Source organism: Puma concolor, chromosome E2, assembly GCF_028749965.1.
Source record: "Puma concolor isolate L17-30 chromosome E2, mPumCon1.1.hap2, whole genome shotgun sequence".
In the NCBI taxonomy this organism is placed as follows: Eukaryota; Metazoa; Chordata; class Mammalia; order Carnivora; family Felidae; genus Puma; species Puma concolor.
Genome location: NC_141681.1, coordinates 53,740,787 through 53,759,748, shown reverse-complemented (window position 1 = coordinate 53,759,748; position 18,962 = coordinate 53,740,787). Strand labels below are relative to the sequence as shown.

The 18,962-nt window shown below is 56.4% G+C and overlaps 2 protein-coding genes across 4 annotated transcripts in view; both read right to left on the bottom strand.

Moving 5' to 3' along the window:
* Positions 1–75: 75 nt before the first annotated feature.
* Positions 76–6,199, bottom strand: GRWD1 (glutamate rich WD repeat containing 1). The gene is made up of 7 exons (XM_086690280.1): positions 5,933–6,199; positions 5,608–5,725; positions 5,292–5,454; positions 3,108–3,321; positions 2,822–2,964; positions 2,161–2,358; positions 76–1,045 (listed from the first exon to the last, which is right to left on the bottom strand). Exons 1-7 carry the CDS (start codon positions 6,117–6,119, stop codon positions 728–730), a joined length of 1,341 nt encoding a protein of 446 aa, XP_086546406.1. The 5' UTR covers positions 6,120–6,199; the 3' UTR covers positions 76–727.
* A 1,751-nt stretch (positions 6,200–7,950) lies between these two features.
* The window catches only part of GRIN2D (glutamate ionotropic receptor NMDA type subunit 2D), a 38,413-nt gene continuing 27,401 nt past the window's right edge, over positions 7,951–18,962 (bottom strand). For all 3 annotated transcript variants that reach the window (XM_086690278.1, XM_086690277.1, XM_086690279.1), the window contains 3 exons: positions 10,258–10,445; positions 9,807–10,039; positions 7,951–9,600 (listed from right to left, as the gene is read on the bottom strand). In XM_086690278.1, coding sequence (XP_086546404.1) covers positions 8,266–9,600; positions 9,807–10,039; positions 10,258–10,445 — 1,756 coding nt within the window. In that variant the 3' untranslated portion in view covers positions 7,951–8,265. The remainder of the gene's footprint in view (positions 9,601–9,806; positions 10,040–10,257; positions 10,446–18,962) is intronic.

The window sequence follows — 18,962 nt, the reverse complement described above, 5'->3', positions numbered from 1 at the left end:
GGCCTCCGGACAGCTGGGTGACAGATTCCCGCCTCCTCCTCCAGCTTCTTCGTAGGGAGGAGCCAGCAGGATGAGTCTCATTCTGGTCCTTTATTGCCTCAGGAGCCCCTGACCTTCCTTCCTGCATAGCGCCCGCCTTGGATGCAGGAGGGAGGGAGGACCCACACAGTCCCCTGCTGGGACGTCCTGGCCGAACTCTGATGGCAGGAAAACAAAGAGCCAGACCGGATTCTGCTAGAGGAACCCACCCCTCAGATGTGGCCCACCCATCGTAAAGTGCCCGAGCTCCCCCGGGGGAGACCCGCGGCCGAGACCGGGTCCGCGGCTTACGGCGTCCACAGCAACACGAGGCCACACCAGGCTCACCTGGGCAACAGGCCAGAGTCCTCCGACAGCTGGGGGACGGAGGGGGTCACAGGGCAAAACCAAGTCTTCCGGTGGGAGGGGTCACCAGTCAAAACCGAGTCTTTTGCCCCAAGGGTCACCGGAGCAAACCAAGTGGTTATTTTGAGAGTCACGGGTCAAAGCACAGCCTTTGGCAAGAGGGGTCACGGGACCAAAGCGAGTCCTCTCCAAGAACAGCGAGTCAAACGGAATCCATCATGGCAGCCAACGGGCCCAACTGGGTCCTTCTCTCGAAGGAGGGCTGGTGCACCGATCCGAACGCGTCCCTTCCAGCGGAACCAACTTCGACCCCAGTCCCCAGGCGAAGGCACGGCGGGCCTCCTCAGACGCTGATGGTGCGGAAGACGGTGAAGCCCGACAGGGCGGTGCTGACCAGGACCCCGGGGCACTGTGGGTGCCAGTGCAGCTCCTTCAGGTCGGTCTCGCCCTGGTGCACGAACAGGAGCTGCTGGGGAAGGTCCGCCAGCGCGGGGTCCGTCTCCGCGTCGCCGGCCTCGGGGTCCCGTTCCACGGCCAGGTCCCACTGCGTGATCTGGTTGTCCGCGCCCGAGGCTGCAAAGACCCCGCTGTCCTGGGGGTGCCACTCGACAGAAGTCACGGGGGCCACGTGCTGCTTGAAGGTGGCCACTGGGGAGCCAGACTACGGGAAGAAGGGAGTCGGGGGCTCTGAGCACCTCGGCCTGACTCCCAGGGCGACCCAGGCCGAGCCCTCACCGCTCTCCCGCTGGAGGGGTGCACCCGGGCTCCTCCCCTGGACTCCCAGATTCCCCGAAAGGGACAGAGGGCAAAGCAGAACCGGTAATAAAGACGTAGCGTCTCAGGGGCTGCCGGGAGCTGTGGTTTCCCCTGCCAAGAACCCCCTCCGAGCTCCGGCTCACAAGATCCCCGGCCTCGGTCCTCCCTGGGCATGCCTCAGTTTCCCTTCCTATACAAGAGGAGGGTTCTCAAAGCGCTCCCCCTGCTGATTCTACAAAGGCCTTAAAGGAGGAGGAAGCATGGCTCCCAGGCTCCGGAGGCAGCCGATGAAAAGAAAAACAGCACTTGTGTGGTACGCTAAAGCAAAGGGAATTCTAAATCGGAGAAGTGGTTCCGAAGTCCCAGTGGCCAATCAACTTGGCCATGCACTTTCCTTGGGGGCCGGAGCCCGCTTCTAGAAGCTTCCTCAGGGCTGGCTCTACAGGAGGGGAACAAAGACTCCGTCCTGGTGGTCCCGGGCAGGCACAGCGCCACGCCAAGTGCCGGCTCCGTCCACAGGGAAGCCGGAGACAGTTTCTCCTGCCCAGAACCCCTCTCAGCTCTACGAAGCCAGTCCTCGGCTGGGTGGTAATGTCCTATCCGCTCCCGTTCTTTCTGTACCTCAGTTTCCTCCCCCGTAACGATCGATCTGGGCTCCCATTCTCAGTGAATTCCACAGAACCCATTAACAACGAGTCTACAACTCCTCGCGGCTCTGAAGTCCCGAGCCACACGGCCCACCGCGCTGCGCCCCAGGCAGGTAGATGGGAATCGCGGCCTCTGCGGCCACCCGGCCCCTTCTGTCCCCCGTCACCTCTCCAGCCGGCGGAACGAGCGACTCCACGCCAGCCACAGCCTCCCCCCCCCCCCCCCCCGGGCCTGTTTCCTCATCTGCACCCCACCTTGACAGGCCTTCCCGGCTCTGGTGCAGACAACCGTCCGAGGGAAGAAGCCTGCAAATCCCAGCGGCTGCCGGGAGCAGGGGCTCCTCCAGCCCCAGACGTCCAGCTGGGGAGATACCTTGAACTGCCGCAGGTCCCAGATCTTGAGGGCCCCGTCGTCCCCGCCGCTAAGCAGGAAGGGCTCCCGGCGGCTCCAGCTGATGACGTTGACGTCCCCGTCGTGGGCGGTGGCCGTGGTGAGCATGCAGGCCTTGCCGGGGGCGGCCCGGATGTCCCAGATGCGAATGGAGGCGTCAGCCGAGCAGGAGGCGAACACCTGGACAGGGCGGGGTCTGAGTGACCCTGGTGTGCCTGCCACCCAACTCTGGAGACCAGGGGATGCGTGGTGGGCTACCCTTATTTTATTTTTAGAAGTTTGTTTTTGAGAGAGAGGGAGAAACGGAGAGGGAGAGAGAGAGAGACAGAAAGACAGAGCGAGAGAGAGAGAGAGAGAGAGTGCACGCGCGTGCGAGTGAGCGAGCAGGGTAGGGGCACGGGGGGGTGGGGGGAGACAGAGGATCCGAAGCAGGCTCGGCGCTGACAGCAGCAAGCCCAACACGGGGCTCGAACCCACGAACCGTGAGATCAGGACCTGAGCCGAAGCCGGACGCTCAGCCGACTGAGCCCCTCCCAGGCGCCCCTGCCCTCTTTTTCTGTGTTCTGCCCCCGCCCCATTAGGATCTAGCCCCAGTCCCCCCCTCTTACAAGACCCAGGAGTCAGACCCCCAGCCCGCCCTCACCGTGTCCTCAGTCGGGGACCACTGAAGGTCCTCCACAGAGCGCGTGTGGCCCACGAATGGCCGCTGGTCCACGTGCCAGGAGCCGCCGTCCACAGGCGTCCAGAGGTGGATGTTCTTCTGACAGTCACCAGTCAGCAGGCGCCCTGGAGACAGGAGTCCGGAAACCGGCTGGCCCCGCGCCCCCTCTTCTCCCGACAGTCTCAGCACCCACCCCTTCCTACAGACCCCCCGCCCTCCCACCCCTGCCCCACCCAGGGCCGATTCCCTGCACCCCAGGGACACCCACCAGACACACGGGGGGACCAGTCCAGCGCAAAGCCCTCTCCCATGTGGCCAGCGAAGGCAAAGATGGGCTTCACCCGGGCCTGCTCGTCCCGGAGGAAGGTCGCCAGGGCCTGTGGGTCATGTACCACCTGCAGCAGCCGCCGCAGTGCAAACACCTCCACCTGGCCCTTCTCTGACCACACAGCGGCCACCGGCTCGTCGCCCAGCCAGGACACCTGTGGGGGGCGGGGGGGGGGGGGGTGGGGAAGGAGAAGGGAAAGGGAGGCAGGAGGGACGGGAGGCTCAGGGTGGTGGTGACCACAGCTCCTGGCATCCCTGAGAAACGGACCTGCAGGTCCTCAGGACCCCCGTCCTCCCACAGCTGGGAGCCTGGCTCCCAGAAACCTTTGCAGGGAAGAAAACGACAGCCTGCAGGACCGGCCTGGTACCTGGGACAACTGCCCACAGTGGGCGGCAGTGATGGTGAGGCCGCAAACTCCTTCCAGAGGCCTGAAAGGTGTTCAGGGTACCCCGTTTTTTTTGTCTTGTTTTTGTTTTTTGAGAGAGAGAAAGAGCGTAAGCAGGGGAGAGGGGCAGAGGCAGGGAGAGAACCCCACGACCCTGGGATCATGACCTGAGCCGAAATCAAGAGTTGGGATGCTCTACCGACTGAGCCACCCGGGCGCCCCAGACTACCAGTCTTTGTAACTTGCTAAATGTCGGTGGGTCCCAGGCCTCAGTCCTTGGGCCTCTTTGCCTCTGTCTGCTCGCTAGGAGATCCCGTCCGGCCTCAAGGTTTCCAGTAGCCCCAAGCCCTGACCTCTCTGGACTCCAGACTCCTATCGACACCGACCGTCCAAACTTCACACGGCCAAAGCCAAGCTCCTAATCGCCGTCTACAGGCTCCTCCTCCCCGGGGTTCCCCACCTCAGGCCCCGAACCGTGGGACTCACTGACTTGTCCTCACGGCCACCCCGTGCCGGCTACACTCAAAACCCACATCACTTCCAAGCCCTCCTCACTACGTCTACTGTCGTCACTCCTGGCCACTCCTGTCATCCTTCCCCCTGCGTGATGGCCTCCCCGTGAGACTATTCTTCTGCCCTTGCCTCCGTGCGGTCTATTCTCCACACAGCACTCAGGGGGATCTCTTTAAAACACAAGTCAGATCCCAACTGTCCTCCGCTCTAAACCCTCCCGTGGCTCCCAATTTCTCCCCAAGTGAAGCCAAGTCCTTACCCTAACAGGTAAGGCCTACAAGCCCTCCACAACCCATCACCTCCTCTGTGTCAACCCCCTACATGCCATCACTCTCCCTCTCGTCCATTCGCTCTGGCGGTTGCACTGGTCTCCCCGATTTCCCTCGCAATTCCTCAAACGTGCCACGTTTGCCCCAGGGCCTTTGCACCTGTTTCCTCTGCCTACAAACCCTTTCCCGACAGAGATCTTTGGGTTCACTCCCTCACTTCCTGTGAGTCTCTACTCAAATGGCACCTTATCACAAATACTTCCCTGACCCTGACCGCACTATTTAAAACAGCAAACCCACTCTATAAACGTCCTAATTCCCTTACCTTGCTTTTCCTCTTCTCTGTGAGGACGCACTGCACATTTACTTAGTTTCTTCTCGTTCCCTTCCCCCGCTAGCATTACGTTTCATGAAGCCAGAGAACTTTCGCTCCGTGAAATCCCCAGGGCATAGAACAATGCCTAAAACATGGTAATGATATAATGGGGACCCACAGCAAGGGCCGTGGGCCAAGCACTGCCCTGAGTGCCGTTCATACATCGTCTCGTGTAATTCACACAGCGGCGCGATCGCAAGGTGCCAGAACTCAGCAGCACGAAAGCGGCCCCACAGCCCAGGACATTTCCTGAGCAATAACACAAAACATGTGTCACACTACACCCAGGTGCTGTCTCTGGGCACCTGAAATAACCGTACGCTGTTCCATTTTACCCTCACGTCAACTCCATCAGGCCAGCTTTGTAACCTTCGCCATTTTACAGAAGAGGAAAGAACATAAAAACTCGCCCCGGGTTGCTTCTAGCACATAGCGACAATAACGACAGCAGCTAAGACGTACATGAGCCAATGCATATAAAGGAACGTGCCAGATACTTTCCTAAAAGCTGGAAGGCATGGACAAGGGGGTTGGGGTTGGAGGTCAGACAATGTAGAGCAGGCTCCTGGGTCTGTATCTACCCGGACTCGGTTGATGCCGCCATAGTGGGGCACCATAGCCAGCTCCAGCTGAGGCTTCCGCTCCTCCTCCTCCTCTTCATCTTCCTCCTCCTCCTCCTCATCGCTGCCCTCCGATGGCGGGGGTTTTGTCCCATGCAGATTATGCATCCGAAGCATCATCAGTCTGGGGGAAAGCGTGGGGTGAGTGAGGCACGGGATGCCAGGATACTCAGAGAGAAGGGGGAGAGAAGCCGGAAACCTCGATTTCTAGGTCCTGGGGAAGAGGGAGCTGGGGGTTCAGACTCCTGGTCCTAGGAACACCTCAGATTTCACTCACCTGTTGCTCTGGGCGCTCTCCGCCTGGGTCCCAGCGCACAGGTAAAGTGTAAGAGGAAGCTCTGTCCGGCTGTCTCCCAGATGATCCCGGACTATGTCGAAGCTAAGACAGGGGGCGCCTCGGGATAAAAAGAGAGGTCGCAAAATTAGAACGGGACAGAGATCTCAACACCCCCCTCGCGTGTGAAGTTTTCATCCGTCTTAGAGCCCAGTCTTCTCTCTCAGAGTGCCTCGTAAGTTAAAGACTCCGGACCAGACCCGCTCGGGAGTCAGGATTCCAGTCCCCTTCCTCCTCAGGACCCAGGAGTCCCGGTGCCCGGCCCTACCAGTCTGCGCTCGGTGGTACAGCACGTAAGCCTCCTCGTCCATGACCAGCTCCTCTCCTTCGCGGAGCGGCGGTCCCCGCCCGGGCAAGTAGACCTGGGCAGGGCCTTCGGTCCTTGCGTCGCTGGACTCGGCCTCCATGGGTTCCCCGGTCCCACACGTGCGCCGCCTCCCCTTGCGCGCCGCCATCTTCGAAGCCTCTCACCGCCGGCGCGCAGGGAGGACGTCACTTCCGGGTTGCTGTTTCCTTCTTCTGAGATCCGCTCGGCTGCACGGTTGCCTTGGAAACCTCCGAGCTCACCAATTAGAGAGGGCGGCGGGGAGAGGGTGAAGGAGAACTAAGGCAAAGGAGTCCTAGCCTAGCGACCGAGGCTTGCGGATTCGGAGAAAGTACACCCTTCGCGTGACTTTGCGGCGCTTTTCTGCGGAGCGGTGGCAAGGCCTCCTGGGAGTTGTAGTTCTGTACGAAGCCAGTTTTCTCCATCTACTGGAGGAGTCCTGAGCCCCGACTCCATCTTCCACCTTGGACTCCCATTGCTTTCTTTCCGCTATATTATTCATGTATGCAAATAAGAGTTCTCACTGGCAAGAAGACTGGGCTCTTGCTCCCTGAGGACCCATAAAGCCGGGTTCCTCTCCCCTCCTTGTTATGATGGCTTTAATTCACTTCAGACTGCTTTAGTGTAGACAGGATGATATTATGTGTAAGTCAGTCGGTTGAATCTACCCTCTTGGGGCAGTCAATTGCCTAACCAGGCGTTCACATTGCAGCTATGGTCAGCGAGCACTTAATCAGAAAGTCAGCCCTCTGGAGACCGCCGTTACAAGCGCTTTGGCTCTCTTTATCCCTCATCGGCAATGAAATGTTAGAAATAGATTCTCATTGGTGAGATTCACGGCATTCGAGATAGGTGGATTGGCTGGGATATACTAGACTCCTCGCTTGCAAGAACAGGATATTAAGAATCAAGCAAGAGGCCTTGTCTGTGGCCATAGGAATGGGACCCTAGACTTAATCCTAAAGTGTTTTGATCCTGGATCTTTCTGGAGTTCTCTGTCCCGCCTTCTCTCTGGGTCTCTGTCCTCCCTCGCACCATCTCAGTCTTCTTCTTAGGATCTATTCTCACAGCCCCTTTCTGGGTCTTTGTCTCCCATCTCCTTCCAGGGTCTGTGTTCTGAATACAATTTTCTTTCCGCCCTCTCTTCCTCTGTGGGACTTTTCTCGGTTTCTGTTTCCTCCAGGGAAGTTTGAGGGGGGCTGAGACAAACACGGAGCTCACACTTGGACTGAGGAGGCATAAAAACATGGTTTATTCCAAACACTGCAATGTGTAACAGGAGAGTGGGAGGGGAGGTTGGTGGTGGGTGTGGATTCCCAGACCGTCTCCTCCACAACCCAGCTCCAGACCCGGCTGGAGATCTAGGAAAAGGAGGCTTGGGGGGGGGTGTGGGGAGGGGGTGTCTGCTGGGTTTTCGTTGAGAGGGTCACAGATAAGGGCTGGAGTTGGAGAGGATGTGGTTGGTGGCACGTGGGGCTGGTAGTGAGGTGCGACAGGGGGGGAGGGTTTGGCCCGATGTTTGTTGGGATCAACGCTAGGACAGGGGGAGGCGGGGCTTCCGTTGGGAGTGTCCGAGGTCAAAATTGGGAAAAGCGACCTAGGGTGGGGAAAGGAGGAGGGTGTGTCACGGTATGACGTCAAGGGTCACAGTCTGGTCGGGGCACAGTCGGGGATTCGGGTCACAGTTTGGGGTCAGGGGTCACAGTCTGGGGTCGGATGACCATTTTTAGGGGTCGGAAGTCACAGTCTGGGGTCAGGGGTTTCTGTGTGGCGGGGCCAAGGTCTGGGGTCACAGTTTGGCGAACGCGTCTCACAGTTTTGAGTCCCAATGGATGAAAGGTTAAAAACGGGCTTCCCCGGAGGCGTGGCCGGGGCCGGGGAGCTGCACAGTGATGTGGGGGCCACGGCCCCGGGCGTGGGGGTGGGGCGCGGGCGCGGCGTGTCCCCACCCCCTCCCCCACCTCCCGCCCCATCTGGTGACGTTAAAAAGCCCTTGTCGGGTTTAAGAACAAAACAAAACAAAAACAAACCTCCAGTGGGCTCCGAGACCCCCACCCCCTCCCTTTCAGGCTGGGTGAGATTTGGGGGAGGGGGGGCCAAATCCCTTCCGGCTCTTGGTGCCCCCAAAGCGACGGGGCGCAGGACGCTGCTCCAGGCGGGGTCCGGCCAGGTCCGACTTTTCCTTCCCAACCCACGCGGGTCCTGTCTGTTGCGCGTGCCCCCTCGGGCCGTGGCCTGCGCTGACCGAGGGGGCGCCGGGGCCCCCCTGGGCCGCGTCATACCTCGGACTCGAGGCTGGAGAAGTGCGCCGAGCCCCTGCGGGTACCCAGGTCCCCACCCCGGTGTCTCCGGTGGGGCGCGGCGGGCAGCGGCGGCCCCCAGTGCGCGGCGTGCGGGCAGCGGCGCGCGTGGCGGGAGGGCCCGGTGAGCCTGCGCGCGGGGGCGGCGCGGGGACACGAGCTGAGGTCCTCGAGCGAGCGCGAGGTGGGCGCCGGCGGCGGGAGGTCCCAGCCCCCCGCGGCGCGCCGGTGCCGGTGGTGGTGCGGGGCGGCGGCGGGCGCGCGGTGCGAGGCCCGCGGGCGGTGAGGGTGCGGCCGCGGACACCCGCAGCGGGCCCGGCGCCGGGGCGGGGGTCCGGCGGCCCAGGGCGGGGGCGGCGGCGCCCACCAGCCGCCGTCCAGGCCGTCGTGCGAGCAGCTCAGATGGCGCGGCGGCGGCAGCAGCTCCAGGCTGGCGCAGTGACGGCAGTGCCAGGCGGCTGGACCGCTGCGCGGGGGCAGGTAGTCCCAGCTGCCGGCGCGCCAGCCCCCGAGCTTGTCGACCGACCAGTAGCGGCCGGGCGGCGGCCCGAGGCGCTCGGCGTACGGGTAGGGGAAGTCGGCAAACCACCAGGGCTCCAGGCCGCCCAGCGACGCGCCGCCCAGGCTCTCCGAGTCCTCCGAGTCCGACGGCGACGGCTCGAGGTCCAGGTAGGGGCAGGGGGGCGGCGCGGCGCGGCACGGGGGTGGCGCGGCCTGGGCCCCGCCGCCCGCGCCCCCCGCGCCCCCCGCGCCGCCCGCGCCGGGCCCCAGCAGGGGCTGGCTCTCGGGGTCGGAGCGCGGCCAGCGCGCGGGCGCCGGCGGGCTCTCGTCCTCGTAGGCCAGGCGGCACAGCGGCGGCCCGACGGCGGCGGCGGCGGCGGCGGAGGCGGGGGGCGCGGGCGGCGACGGGAAGCCGGGGAAGGCGCCGGAGGGGGGCTCGGCCGGCTCCTTGTCGCGCACGATGGCGAAGTAGGAGGGCGGCGGCTTCTGCGGGGGCTGCGCGGCCGGCGGGGACAGCGGGCGCCCCGCCGCGCCCCGGGGCGCCGCGCGCGCCTCGCCCACGCCCAGGCCCTGCGGCTCGATGGGGCCGTAGTAGCGGTGGAAGCCGTCGGCCAGGCCCGCGCCCCCCGGAGGCCCGGCACCTTTGGCGCGGCGCCAGCGGTCCACCGCCGCGCGCTCGCGGGGCACGAAAGGCGCCGGGCCGGGCGCGGGCCGCGCCGCCGGGTACGCGGGGCTGGGCAGCGGCTGCGGCGGCGGCGGGGGCTTGGCCGGCGGCGGGGCGGCCTCCGCGCTGCAGCAGCTGTACATGCCCTGCGGGGGGCCGTGAGAGAAGCAGGGTCAGCGAGTGGGGGGCGGGGGGGGGGGGACGGCGGGGAGATGCCCGGGACCGCCCGCCTCCCCTCCAGCCCTCCCGCCCGGCCGGGACCTCGAGCCAGGTGTCTCCCACTGCGAGGCAGCCCTGCCTGCCTCCCCGCAGCCCGCAGTCCGCAGCCCGGCCTGCCTCTGTCCCCGCGTACCCTGGAGAAGGCCAGCAGGAAGTCCATGCGGTGGGTGGGCCCCAGGCAATGCCGCAGGCGCCAGTACACCAGGTGCTCCCAGGCGAAGACCAGCAGGGAGAGGCCCATGGCCACCAGGAGCATGTAGAAGACCCCCGCCATGTTGTCGATGTCCAGCTTACTGCTCATCACCTCGATTTTGTCGTTGTGGCAGATCCCAGAGAGCCACAGCCGCTCCAGCATCTCGATCTCATCTGGAGAAAGGGGGCAGGGGGCATGGGTCAACTTCCAGGGGCACCCTCCTCGGACCCTCTTCTCTGATACAGGAGTCTAGGCGCCCGGCCCTCTCCTCCCTTAGACCCTGGTGTCCTGATCCTCATCCCCTCCTGCGCCAGCGACCCAGGGCTCTGCCTCCCACCCCCACCCCCACCCCCACGCCCCACCCCCGAGGCATCCCTGTGCGCAGCCGCACCGTCCCCCAGGAACTGCAACAGAGCCAGGTCGATCGGGCGCTTCCAGCGGGAGCCCTTGTGCAGGGCGATGCCGTAGCCCGTCGTGGCAAAGACCTTGCCCGAGCCGATGGTGACCAGCTTGCAGCCTTCATCCTTGCGGGCCATGTAGTTGAGCACAGCCGCATCATAGATGAAAGCGTCCAGCTTCCTGGGGAGGGGGTGGGCAGGGGGCATGAAAGGCAGGGTCAGTCCCACCCAGATGCTCTCACGGCCCTCCCGGAACCCCCTCTCACCCCTAACAGCCTCCAACTGCCCCACATCCTGACTGGTGGTGAACTCCAGAGCAAGCCACCGCACCTCTCGGTGCCTCCGTTTGGAGCTGCAAAGTGGGGACAACATCAATACCTCCCTTCCACGGTTGCCGCAAAGGTAAGTTGATGGCTTGGTGCAAAGAAAGTGCTGGAGAACGTTATGTTCAGCCTTCACCGCAGCCCTCCAGAGAAGGTTCTGGATACTCCTCCATTCTACAGAGGGCTGAGGCTCAGACAGGGGACTCCTGCAAATCATAATAACGCTAACGATCGCTTGTATCGTGCCGGGCGCCGTGCCATCGGCGGTAATAACACGTTCAAGGCTCTCAGCGCTCCTGCGAGGTGGAAACTTATCTCCATTACTCAGATGGGAACCGCAGGCCCAGATGCGCACCTTACTTACTTGGCGTGCCTCCTCCCGGTAGGCCCCCAGTTTCTAAACCTTGAGACGAAGACAAGCAGGGAGAGAGAATTCCCCCTCACGGATGAATACCCGATGGCGCACGCGCCCCGCGTCCCCTCCTTCGCAACTGCAGCCCTCCGCGTACTTCTGTGATTATCCGATGAACCCCAGCCTCTCCTCGGAGACTGTGAGCCCCAGCTGGGACACATTCCAAGCTGTGACTCAGCACAGTTCCTGGCACACCCACAGGGGCTGTAAATATTTGTGGATCGCATGGATCAGTGGATAAAGAAGTCCACGCTGTGTCACTATTCGATGAAACAAGATCTAGGCCTATGATCTGACATGAAGATGTCCAGGGCATATCCGTGAAGAAGAAAAGAAAAAAAAGAAAAGAGTCATAGAGGCCCATATAGAGCATAACTCCATGTTAATTTTTTAAAATTTATTTTAGAAAGAGAGAGTGCACGCGGGGGAGAGGGCCAGAGGGAGAGAGAGAATCTTAAGCAGGCTCTGTGCTCCGTGCCGAGCTGGACTCGGGGCTTGATCCCACGACCCTGGGATCACGACCTGAACTGAAATCAAGAGCCTTGACGCTCAGCCGACTGAGCCACCCGGGTGCCCTTCCACATTAATTTATTATTTAAAATAAATGTTTGAAATGTTGATTTACTTTGAGAGAGCGAGCGAGCGTGGGAGGAGCAGAGAGAAAGGGAAAGAGAGAGAATCCCAAGCAGGCTCCGTGCTGTCAGCACGGAGCCCGTCGCGGGGGCCCGGACCCCTGAACCACAAGATCATGGCCTGAACCAAAAGCAAGAGTCTGATGCTTAACCAACTGAGTCAAATCTCCGGTAAAGCCCTCTCTACATCCTCACACATGAGCACATCAATGCCTTGTGTACCTGCCTCTGTACGTGCAGAGAAATGAAAGAAAAGGGCAGAATTAGTCCGCAGACCCCAAGTGGAGAGACGGACAGCAGATCCCCTCCCGCCCCCCCGAACAGATTCCAGCCAAAGCAAACACTTGGGGGAGGGGGGAGGCAAAGAATTTGAAGCTCTGGAGACGAGCAGAAATCTGGGGGAGGGCAGTCAAGATCCCACGATTGGAAAATGGGGTTTTATATGGATTCTAACAGGCAGGGAGATCCCAGCTGACATCTGGAAACTTTATATTTATATATATATGTTGTGATATATATATATATCACAACTGCCTTGTAGGCAAACTGTAATTTCCCTGTAGGTTTCTCTTTGTTTAGGAAAATGCCCTTGGGGGCGAAAGGTGAATCGCCTCCCTGTCTAAGTAGAAAGAACTGTAGGTTTCCAGAGTCAGGCTGAAGAGGGGGGATGGAGGGAGGGGCTTGAGGACTAGGGTAAAATGTAAGGAAGGTCTCCAGGGGTCCTTGCGGGGAGGAAGGGGGAGGTGTGGGAGGAGGTGGGGAGAGACCTGGGAGGCATTGTGGACAGAGTCAAAAACCAAGGCTTCCGGGGCGCCTGGGTGGCGCAGTCGGTTAAGCGTCCGACTTCAGCCAGGTCACGATCTCGCGGTCCGGGAGTTCGAGCCCCGCGTCGGGCTCTGGGCTGATGGCTCAGAGCCTGGAGCTGGTTTCCGATTCTGTGTCTCCCTCTCTCTGTGCCCCTCCCCCGTTCATGCTCTGTCTCTCTCTGTCCCAAAAATAAATAAACGTTAAAAAAAAAAAATTAAAAAAAAAAAAAAAACAAAAAAAAACCCAAGGCTTCCAATGGCGGGGAGGTGTGAGAGGCTTTCAGGAAGAGAGGATCTAAGAGCCTTCACTTTTAATCCTTTGCTTAGTCTTTTTTTTTAAGTTTGTTTATTTATTTATTTATTTATTTATTTACTTATTTATTTATTTATTTATTTATTTATTTATTTATTTATATATAGAGAGAGAGCAGGGGAGGGGCAGAGAGAGAGAGAGAGAGAGAGAGAATCCCAAGCAGTCTCCACACATCAGTGCGGAGCCCCACTCGGGGCTTGAACTCACAAAACGCAAGATCATGACCTGAGCTGAAGTCGGCCACTTAACTGACTGAGCCACCCAGGGGCCCCCTTTGCTCGGTCGTTTAAAAAAAAAATAAAGTTTCTTTTTAAATGCTTATTTATTTTGAGAGACAGACAGAGCACAAGTGGGGGGTGGGGAGGAGCAGAAAGAGAGGGAGACACAGAATCCACAGCAGGCTCTAGGCTCTGAGCCATCAGCACAGAGCCCGACGCAGGGCTCTTAACTCATGAGCCGCGAGATCATGACCTGAGCTGAAGTCGGACGCGCAACCAACTGAGCCACCCAGGTGCCCCCGCTCAGTCTTTTTTAAATTTTATTTTAATGTGTATTCATTTTTGAGAGAGGGCATTGGGGAGCCCTGCATCTCTTTGCTTTCCTGTTTATTCCTGCCCCCCATCGCCAGAGGGATCTTAACATTTGAGTCACAGCTTCCGTGCCTTCTCAGCTCACTAGCCTCCGCTGTCTCCTCACTTCACTCAGTAACCGGGGGTCTCCTCGCATTACAAGAACCTATGGCAGCAAACAGGAAGTTCCTGGACCACTCCAGCACACTCCTGCCTCAGGATCTTTGCACTGGCTGTTCCCTCTGCTGGAACAGTCTTCTCCCAGATAGCCGCCTGGCTCCACCCCCTCACTTCCTTCAAGTGTTGTCTCAAAAGACACCTGTCTGAGCACCTTCTTAAATACTGCAACCCTTAGCTTCCTCCCTAGGTCTCCGAAACTCACGCCCCCGGCAGTGTTTTTGTCCATAGCACGTATCCCCTTGTAACTATAATATGTTCTTGGTTATTAAGTTTATGGTTCACCCTCTTCCCACTGGGCTTGAAATTCCGTGAAGGAACAGATCTTGTCCGTCTGGTTCACCGCTGTAGCCACAGGGTCTGGAACAGCACCCGGCATACAACAGGTGCTTAACAGAGTGGCTGAATGAATGAATTCAGGCTGGTAGTTAATAATGTATATGTGTGCATAGACACATAGTTTAATTGATAGAAGGGGAATGAAAAATAATGCTTACTGTATGGAAAGGGGATGTGAGGTTTCCTTTTTTTTGCCCCACCCCCCCTCAATGCGGGTGAGGAATTGAACATCCTTCACAGAATGGGCTTCCAGAACTCGCTGGGAGGAGAAGCTGTGTTTCTTGTTTTATTTTTTTAAGTTTATTTATTTATTTGGGGGGGAGGGGCAGAGAGAGGGAGGGAGAGAATCCCAAGCAGGCTCTGTGCCAGGTGGGGATTGAACCCATGAACCCTGAGATCATGACCTGAGCCAAGATCACGAGTCGGACGCCCAAATGACCGAGCCACCCCGGTGCCCCTTTTATATTTCTTTTTAAGGGGTGCATTTCCTTTCTCTTCTTGTGAGCCCCTGTGCCCTCTGTGGTAGGGTGGGCCCACGTTTGTGAGCCAGCCAAAACCATGTGAGGCCGCCAATTTCCTTGTACCTCTCTGTAGGGATGGAATTTTCTAGTGCTGTCCATGGTGGTAGCTGCTAGCCAGGTAGGGCTATTTGAATTTAAATTGGAATTAAGGTTTAAAAATTTGTTTCCGGGGCGCCTGGGTGGCTCAGTCGGTTAAGCGTCCGACTTCGGCTCAGGTCACGATCTCACGGTCCGTGGGTTCGAACCCCGCGTCGGGCTCTGTGCTGACAGCTCAGAGCCTGGAGCCTGTTTCAGATTCTTTGTCTCCCTCTCTCTGACCCTCCCTCGTTCATGCTCTGTCTCTCTCTCTCTCTCTCTCAAAAATAAATAAACGTTAAAATAAAGAAAGAAAGAAAAAGGAAAAGAAAAATTCAGTTCCTTAGTTACACCAACCACATTTCAAACGATCGCAAATTGGTGGCTACCACACTGGACTGCGAAAGTCGAGAACATTTCCCTCTCTCTCTCTCTCTATTTATTTAAAAAATTTTTTTCATATTTGTTTATTTTTGAGAGAGAGAGACACAGAGCCTGACACGGGGCCCGAACTCATGAACCTCGAGATCATGACCTGAGCGGAAGTCGGATGCGCAACTGACCGAGCCACCCAGGCGCCCCTATTTATTTATTTATTTATTTATTTATTTATTTATTTATTTATTTTTGGGGGGGAGGGGCGGAGACAGAGGGAGAGAGAATCCCAAGCAGGCCCCTTGCTGTCAGTGAAGAGCCCCACACAGGGCTCGCTCTCACGAACTATGAGATCACGACCTCAGCCGAAATCAAGAGTTGGATGCTCAACTGCTGAGCCCCCAGGCGCCCCGTAGAACATGTCTACTGTCGCAGTGAGGGCTATTGGAGACCGATGCTCTAGGAACACGTATGTGTCTGTCTCCCAGACTAGAGTGGAAGGTCCAGGAGAGCATGATGAAAGAACGTAATAGATACTTATTGGAGGGGCACCTGGGTGGCTCCATCGGTGAGGCATCCAACTTTGATTTTTAGCTCAGGTCATGGTCTCAGGGTTCGCGAGATCGAGCCCCATGTCCTGGCGGCGTGGAGCCTGCTTGGGATTCTCTCTCTGCCCCTCCCCTGCTGTCTCCCTCTCTCAAAATAAAAATAAATAAACTTAAATAAATAAATAAATAAATAAATAAATAAATAAATAAAATCCTTACTGGATGAATGGATGAATGTCTTTTAACTTTCATATCATTAGGGGTTATTTTTTTTTTAATTTTTTTTAGTGTTTATTTATCTTTGAGAGAGACAGAGACAGAATGCGAGTGGGTTGGGACAGAGAGAGAGGGAGACGAATCCGAAACAGGCTCCAGGCTCTGAGCTGTCAGCACAGAGCCTGACGCGGGGCTCGAACTCAGGAGCTGCGAGATCGTGACCTGAGCCGAAATCGGACGCTCAACCGACTGAGCCACCCAGGCGCCCCAAGGGGGTTATTTTTTAAGGGAGATGATAATTCAGTATTTGTTTTCCTTGTTTCTCTCCATGTATATGATACATATACACGTGCATACATATATACGACCACTCTAAGAAAAAAAAAATACTGACATTGGGAATTCCCCAACAAAAATGGTCCAGGCAGATCACCTACAGTGACGTTCATAGCCAAAAACCCCACTCGTGTAATCACAAGCCCTCCGCTTCCAGAGTTTTGGACTTCCCTCCAAAATATGAACAGACAAAAACAAAACAAAACAAAAACACACGTATGACCAGACTTCTAGGGATTACTAGATATCAGTAAAGCCTCAGGAAGAAAGATAGAAAGGAACCCAACAAATGGGAAGGGGCGGCGAGGGGGAGACTTGGAGCAAACAGATTACGCAGAGAGGAGAAAATGTGAAAAAGACAAGATACTGTAACTTCGAACCATGCGTGTTATAAAATAGGACACTGTAAGTAATACTATGAAATTGAGAAAGTAGTATAAAAATTCAGAGATAAAAAAAAAAGAGTTCTTAGGTGGGGGGCACCTGGCTGGCTCGGTTGGAGGAGCATGTGACTCTTGATCTCAAGGTCGTTAGTTCAAGCCCCACATGGGGTCTAGAGATGATGAAGAGACATAAGTAAAGTTAAAAAAAAAAGAGTTCTTGGAAATTGAACATATACTCACAGAAGTGAAAAGCTGAATAAAGAGTGGAGGATAAGGTTAGGAAGAGCTCTCGGGAAGTAGAGCGGAAAGATAAAGAGCTGAAAAAATAAGAGAATGAAAGGAAGAGACAGTTCAGGAAGCCCGATACCAAATTAATAAGAGTTCCAGAGAGAAATGGAGGGAAGGGGGAAATCACAACTGAAAGAAATCAAGGAAGTTTCCCAGAATGAATGACAGGAGGACACCCTTGAGAGGTCCAGCGATGAAAATGAACGAAGACGCTTCACTGAGAAATGTCAACACACTGAGAAGAAAAACAGGTGACACACAGGCTTACGGATCAGAATGATTTTGGATTTTTTACCAGTAACACTGGTAATTAGCAGACAACAGAGCGACGCCTTCAAAATTCTAGAGGAAGGGCGCCTGGGTGGCTCAGCCGGCTAAGTGTCTGACTTCAGCTCAGGTCATGATCTCGAGGTTTGTGAGTTCGAGCCCTGCGTTGGGCTGTCTGCTGTCTGTGCAGAGCCTGCTTTGGATATTCTCTCCCTCTTGCTTTCTTCCCCTGCCTCGTTAGCTCGCTCGCTCTCTCTTCCTCAAAAATAAATATTAAAAAAAATTAGAGAGAAAATGACCTCCAGCCCAGAATTTTATACCCAGCCAGAAGGCCTACCAAGACTAAAGATGTTTTCGACATGCAGTGTCTCTAAAATTTTACACACACACGCACGCACGCGTGTGCGCCATGTGCCTTTTGTCAGGAAGCTCAAAAGAACAAGAGAGAAAAATCCAGGAAGGGTGAGGTTTAGGATGTGACAGAATCCAAACCAGGGGACCGGTGAAAGGATGGGGATAGTAGCTATGCAGCATGCCGGAGCAGGTCAGAGGCCACGAGGGAAGCTTCGTCAGTATGGTGAAATTAACGGAGTACCTGATGCAAATGAGCATGTGAAGAAGAGATTCACATAGTTAAGAGCATTTTGAATTAACAAAGAAAACTCAGCCACTAAGCAAGTGGGAAAAAAAAAAAGAAAGACAATGATTAACTCCAGGAAAAACAAAGAATTGTGTAGGAGAGGAAAGTAATCATGGTTTACTACTTCTGGCAGCTGTGGGAGCATTTACACAGTCATAACATATAAACACTGCATTTTCATCTAGCCAGAATCACAGTGTGGGAGGCTGGAGTAATTTGAATAAGAGTATGAGTATGTGTCTCCCATAGTAAGAAGTGAATGGAAAATACCCGAAATTGAAAAATCAAGAGGTAGCCATACAAACACGGTATTTCGAGACAGGGACACAAACAGCAAAATGATACAATAAATGAGGTAAACGCAGATTGCTCTGGGGCGGGCGAGATGGGAAGGGTAGGCAGATGGGACACTGTTGGCTTTCGCTAAAAAACCAGAGAGATCTTGTATTTGACTCTGCAAACTATGTGGATGTCTAACTCCGATAAAAATAGAACTAAGGGGGGAAAAGAGTAGAAAGGAATACTGGGGAGAAAAAGAATTCTGCCGAAGCAGGAAGTCAGAGCGAGAGGTGACAGTGAGAAACGCAAGATATTCTTTGTGAGTCCAAGAGGCTTCTGGGGAGGGGCACAAAGAGGGTGATTCTGGGATTTTTGCTGCCCACCCGAGGCAAGGTAGTCTAGTGGTGGAGGGGCTGGGCTCAGAATCCAATGGCCAGGGTTCAAATCCGAACGCTGCCACCAGCAGCTGTGGGACCTTGCTACGCCTCAGTTTCCTCATCTATAAAATGGGAATGATAATCTTCACCTCTAAAATATCATGGGTTGAGGGGCGTCTGAGTGGGTCAATCGGTTGAGCGTCCATCTTTGGTTCGGGTCATGAGCTCATGGTTCATGAGTTCGAGTCCTGAATCGGGCTCGCGGCTGTCAGTGCAAGCCTGCTTTGGACGCTTTGTCCCTCTCTCTCTCTCTTTAAAAAAAAAACACAAATAAATAAATAGGGGCGCCCAGGTGGTTCAGTCAGTTAAGCTTCTGGCCCTTGATTTCAGCTCTGGTCATGATCTCACGGTTCATGAGTTGGAGCCCCACATTGGGCTCCGCTCCGACAGTATGGAGCCGGCTTGAGAGTCTCTCTCCCTGTCTCTCTGCCCCGCTTATGCTCTCTCTCTCTCTCTCTCTCTCTCTCAAAATAAATAAACTTGAAAATAAATAAATAGTAAACATTAAAAAAAAAAATGAAGTCTTCTGCGTTGAGTCACCTTTCCCAACAGTTGTACATGGAAGTCCTGCCTTAGTTAGAGGTAGGGTCTTTACAGAGGTGATCAAAATAAGGCGGGCCCTGATCCAACAAGACGGGTGTCCCCACAAAAAGGGGGGAATTTGGACACTGAGACGCGGAAATGGAAGACGACGTGAAGACACGGCGGGAAGATGCCCAGCTACGAGCCATGGGGAGTTCCTTCCCTGGCCCTGAGAAGGAA